Genomic DNA, 4,989 nt, shown 5'->3' with positions numbered 1-4,989 from the left:
AGGTAGTAGAGAATAGCTACTAGTTAGTACTTAATTTTAATGATCAAATCAGTATAATCAACATTATTACAAATCATAAAGAAATAACTTGAAGTTAAGTAATTTAATTTATAGTTTAATAATTTGTAAAATATTTTGCAACAAAACACAATATTATATAGGATACATCATATATTAAAAACCGTAAAGAACTTAACAAGTTTGATGTTCATATCATGACTACTTGGGCTTAAACTATCAATCACAATTTTATTTTATTTTAATAGAAACAAATTTTAAATTACTTTTACAATCTTATATTTAAAGAAAAAATTGTACAAAATAAAAGTACATTGATTTTAAATAATAATGAACAAATACATTTTTATATTAAATACCCCAAAAACAGTTGACACAAATTCAATGAATTAAAACAAGTTGATTTTAATTATAATTCATCATGTTCAGAATCTGTTACACGTGCTGAAAGCATCTCATTGTCCTGTACACAAACAGCTGGCACAACAAAGTCCATGGCATATTCACAACGATTTGGTTCTGTAGCTGAGAGCAGTGCTGGTTCCAGGCCACAAGTTAAACGTACCTTTTTTAAAACATTTAATATCAACACATATTAATTTTTAAAATGATAAATTATACTAAATCTAGTTAAGTAAATTAATTTGATTAAAATTTGCTTACGTGAGTAGATCTTTGAGGACCATTCCAACAATGTTGTCCTCTATCATATAACATAGTACGGTATTTCGGTTCACCAATCCAACTGTTCCAAGTGCCTAATCTTACTTCAGATCCACCATTTTTGGATCGTTGAGTTATCTTTAATAATTGAATTGGAAAAATGTATGTTTTTAAATGATGATAAAAACATTACGACAATTTTAATAAAATTCATACTTGATCAAAAAGACATAATTTATACACATATTCACGGTCAGAAAGTTCATAGCATTCTCCATCTAGAGCTGCAAATTCATCTTCTGGACCAAAATCTTTATTTAGGGATTCTTGTAAATGAGTTACTTCACGTTGCAAGTCTCTAAATTTCCTATCAGCTTCTTCAAATGCATTACGTGCTTGTTTGGCTTCTAAAATAAAAATTAAACAAATAAACAATAATTTAAAAATATTGAACTCAGAAGTATATCACTATGGTCCACGCCAACAGAATGATTGATTTTAAGAGAAACCACTCGTTATTTGAAAGTTACATTACTTTATAACTCAATTACCCGTAGCATAGGTGAAATCAGAAACAGATATATAATATTTATTAAAAGAACTTGATGTACATATTATGTTTTTTATTTTATGAAATTCAATTGAACTTGAATTGCATTATAAAAATAATACTAAAATATTAAAAAATAAAGACTTTTAAGATAAAACTAATTACTTTAAAATATAAATATTGTGCACAGTAATATTTTTTTTTAAATTTTTATCGTAGTTGTATCAATAAAAATAAAATATATTTATGTAAACATACTTTGACTTTCCCAAAAGTTTATAAAAATGTAGTCTAGATATTTTCGAATAAAAATTTTAAAAATATAATTAAAATTAAAATTAATTCAGAAATATATAGTAAAAACATATGAATGATCAAGCTCAGTCAAAAATACAATAATAAATCATTTTCAGAATTTTATTACTAATAACAACATTACATTAGTAAGCTTAAAATTGATTTATTATAGTTAGGGTTTTAAGTAATAATTAAATTTAAATTAATGTATTAAATATTAATAATATTATAGTATATTAAACAAAACCTCAAAAAATGTATAAAGTTAACACTTGCCTTCAACTATTAATTTAGTTTCTTCATCATACTGTGATTCATCAAGTTCTTCAGATTCTGTATATTTAACTTCATCATCAACAGATTCACTTTCATCTTCATTTTCATCTTGATCTCCTTCTTCAAGTTGTTTATCATTGTCTACATTATCAGTTGGGTGCTCAGTCTCTTTTAAATCCACATTTTCAGCAAGTATTAATTGCTTTAAGCGACTCCAGCCATTTAACATGAAATCTTCTAAACTAATCTCTTTTTTGTTTTCCATAAAATACTGAAAATAGTTTATAAAGGTTTGAATGATAAATAAAAAAATGAAACTATTAGTATTATAAATATTACTGGTTTATCTAGGAGTATAAATTATCTTTTATAGCAATATTTTAAAATGTATTTATAATATAAATAAAAGGGATAGTTAAAAACAAAATAAAATACGTACCAACAATGAATTATAAAGGATTTGGTTTTAGCCATACCTACATACCTAGAGAGGTTAGGTTTAAGTTAATTAAAGATTTGGGTAGAGATATATTATTTTTGATACTAATCGTTTTTCAATATAATAAAGACAAGCCATTTTTAAAATATCACATTACATAAAAAATAAAATTACAAAAAAAAGTATAAAAAGTAAAATAAACGAAATATAAACTAGTATATATTTTCAACAAAATCTTAATCATAATTGTTAAATAGTTTTTGTAATTAATATTTTTAAAATGAAATAAAGTTACTTACATCTTTTTCGTCTTGTGAAACTGTACCATCATTATTCTGATCAAAAGCAGAATACGCTTCTACTTCTTCTTCTTCAATTCTACATATAATCAAAATGTTATTACTTTTCAAATATTGTTAAATTAAAATTAAAATAATATATACTTATTATTTTTATTTGTATCTATATAATTAAACATTTCAAAAGCTTCATTTTGGTCTCTTTGTTTTTCTTTTTCATTTTCTTGTCTTTTTTTTTCATTATTCATTATTTTATATTTTTCTAATGCAGACTTTTCAATTTCCTCAGCTGTTTCTTTAGCATACAATGTATTATTTTTGGTGAGTTCAGCATCCCTCTGTTCTTCAAAAAGTTCAGTGATTCTATTCTATTAAGAAAAAAATTAATAAGTAACACATTTTATGTTTATTATATAGTATTAATTTGACGAATAAAAGATATTAAATCTTTTAAAAATTTAACTGTGATTGTTAAAACTAAAAATAAGTCAGACACAGTAATGATATTATTATTGATACTTATATTTACCATATTATTATACTATGCCAAAAATAAACAAACCATAAATCAATAATCAATCACAACAAAGAGTTAGCGACAGTTGATGATGCTGATGATAGAGATAATAATAATTACTTAAAAATAAAATATGAATGGTGAGACATGTTTCATAGTGAAACAATATCCCCCACCTGTTTTTCAATTTTTCCTACATAACACATTTAGCAGAATGAGAATAATCGACATTACCCCATATTTATTTTATAATATACTGGAATGTTTATTGAATTTACCGGCCACATGTTGACAGCCAGCAAAAGGCCTATTCTAAGAATACTACAACAATAGAATTATTTTAACAAATAAATGTATCTATGTAAATTATAAAATTCAAGTTTCTGTACAAATATTTTATTTAAATATAAGAAAATAAAATTATTTATTTATATTCTTAAAAGGAAGACATCTTCAATGGCATTTGGCTACTAGAAATTAGGTGTTATAAAACATTTTTTTTTTTTTTTATGATAAAAACTAATTTACTTGTTTTTCCAGTCTGAGTTCCTTTCCTCTAGTAATTAATTGAGCACGAATTTCATGACCGGCCACAAATATTTTTTGCACTCTTTCAGCCTCTTCTCTCGCTGCTCGACCAAGTTCTTCACATGTGTTATCACAAGTATCTTTCCTTAAATTATTTGCCCATTCATCGGAGCCATCACAGCAATCTACATTGAAAAAGTATTTAGTTTTAAAAATATTTTTAAGGAGAGTTAAAATTTCATAAAAGCTATTAGAGTTCACAATTAGTTGTAATAATTAATAGCTGTAATTATGTATAATGTATATGATATAGTGTTAAGAAGTGCCACATCAATAGATTCTGTATATGTCACAACTGGTATTAAATATTACTTAATTTTGAAATTTTATAACACAAAAATAATTATACCTTATATCGTAAAGTACATTGTAGAAATAATATGTTAAGAGTTGTTTAAATAGAAAAAGTGTTACATTTTGAAAGATTCGTATAACACTTAAATATTATTATTAATTAATTATTATCATACCACAGATTCCATCATTTACTCGAGATGATGGTATGACAAGTGATGTGTGACCAGCATTGGTACAATGAAATGTGCCATTAGGACAAGCTGAAGTACCCGGTTCATCACTAGCATCTGGACAATCACAGTAATCATCATTTACTAACGAAAAAGGAATTATATAACTTCCGTCAAAACACGAAAAATCTTTGTCTGGTACATAAAGTGAAGCTCCTTAAAAAAATAAATACCAATTTCAATGAATGTAGTTCTATTAGTAAGATTTAGTCATAAAAAGTATTAAAATATTATGATATGTAGGTAGCCTTACGTTCGAATGCGATGCCTCTAGGCTTCACTATATTTGTACAATTAATTACAGTGAATATACCGCAAAAAATAGAAATAATTAAATAACAATTTTCCATTTCAGTCATATTAAAAGTTAAAGACAACTAATAAATCACATTAGTCATAACAAAATACAATTATTAATTAATAAATTAATAACAACACTATCTGACATCTGCAGCTTGTTGTCGATGATTGTCGGCGTGACGGCGTCAGGCACTCAGATGTTATCACTAATAGTAATCTTTTATCACCGTATTGATAAAAATTTATAATTCATCGAATAAAAAACTCAAATAATATATCTTAGTTTATCTGTGGTTTATGCTTCGAGTTATAACCACAGATTATATAAAACCTGTGCTATAACCATAGATAATAGAGTAATTACTGTATGCCATAGATAATATAATATAATATTCTTATATTATCTATGATCGTATTTTGAATAATTGAGATATTTTATTCGGTTACGTTGGCATACATGTAAGAAGTTAGCAATAAAAATATCTTATCATTTTTCGTACAACTGTCAACTACCC

General features: G+C 25.1%; 1 protein-coding gene across 1 annotated transcript; it reads right to left on the bottom strand.

Annotated features, from left to right (window-relative positions):
- Window positions 1-229: 229 nt before the first annotated feature.
- LOC107169105 (glucosidase 2 subunit beta-like) lies at window positions 230-4,654 on the bottom strand. The gene is made up of 9 exons (XM_089220741.1): window positions 4,428-4,654; window positions 4,118-4,330; window positions 3,588-3,772; window positions 2,687-2,910; window positions 2,543-2,621; window positions 1,805-2,075; window positions 898-1,088; window positions 682-819; window positions 230-583 (listed from the first exon to the last, which is right to left on the bottom strand). Exons 1-9 carry the CDS (start codon window positions 4,531-4,533, stop codon window positions 428-430), a joined length of 1,563 nt encoding a protein of 520 aa, XP_089076867.1. The 5' UTR covers window positions 4,534-4,654; the 3' UTR covers window positions 230-427.
- Window positions 4,655-4,989: the final 335 nt, after the last annotated feature.

Source organism: Diuraphis noxia, unplaced genomic scaffold (assembly GCF_037042655.1).
Source record: "Diuraphis noxia isolate RWA-SAM2 unplaced genomic scaffold, SU_Dnox_SAM2 contig0002, whole genome shotgun sequence".
NCBI lineage: Eukaryota > Metazoa > Arthropoda > Insecta > Hemiptera > Aphididae > Diuraphis > Diuraphis noxia.
The sequence above is the reverse complement of the archived record's forward strand: the minus strand, read 5'-3'. Positions and strand labels throughout refer to the sequence as shown.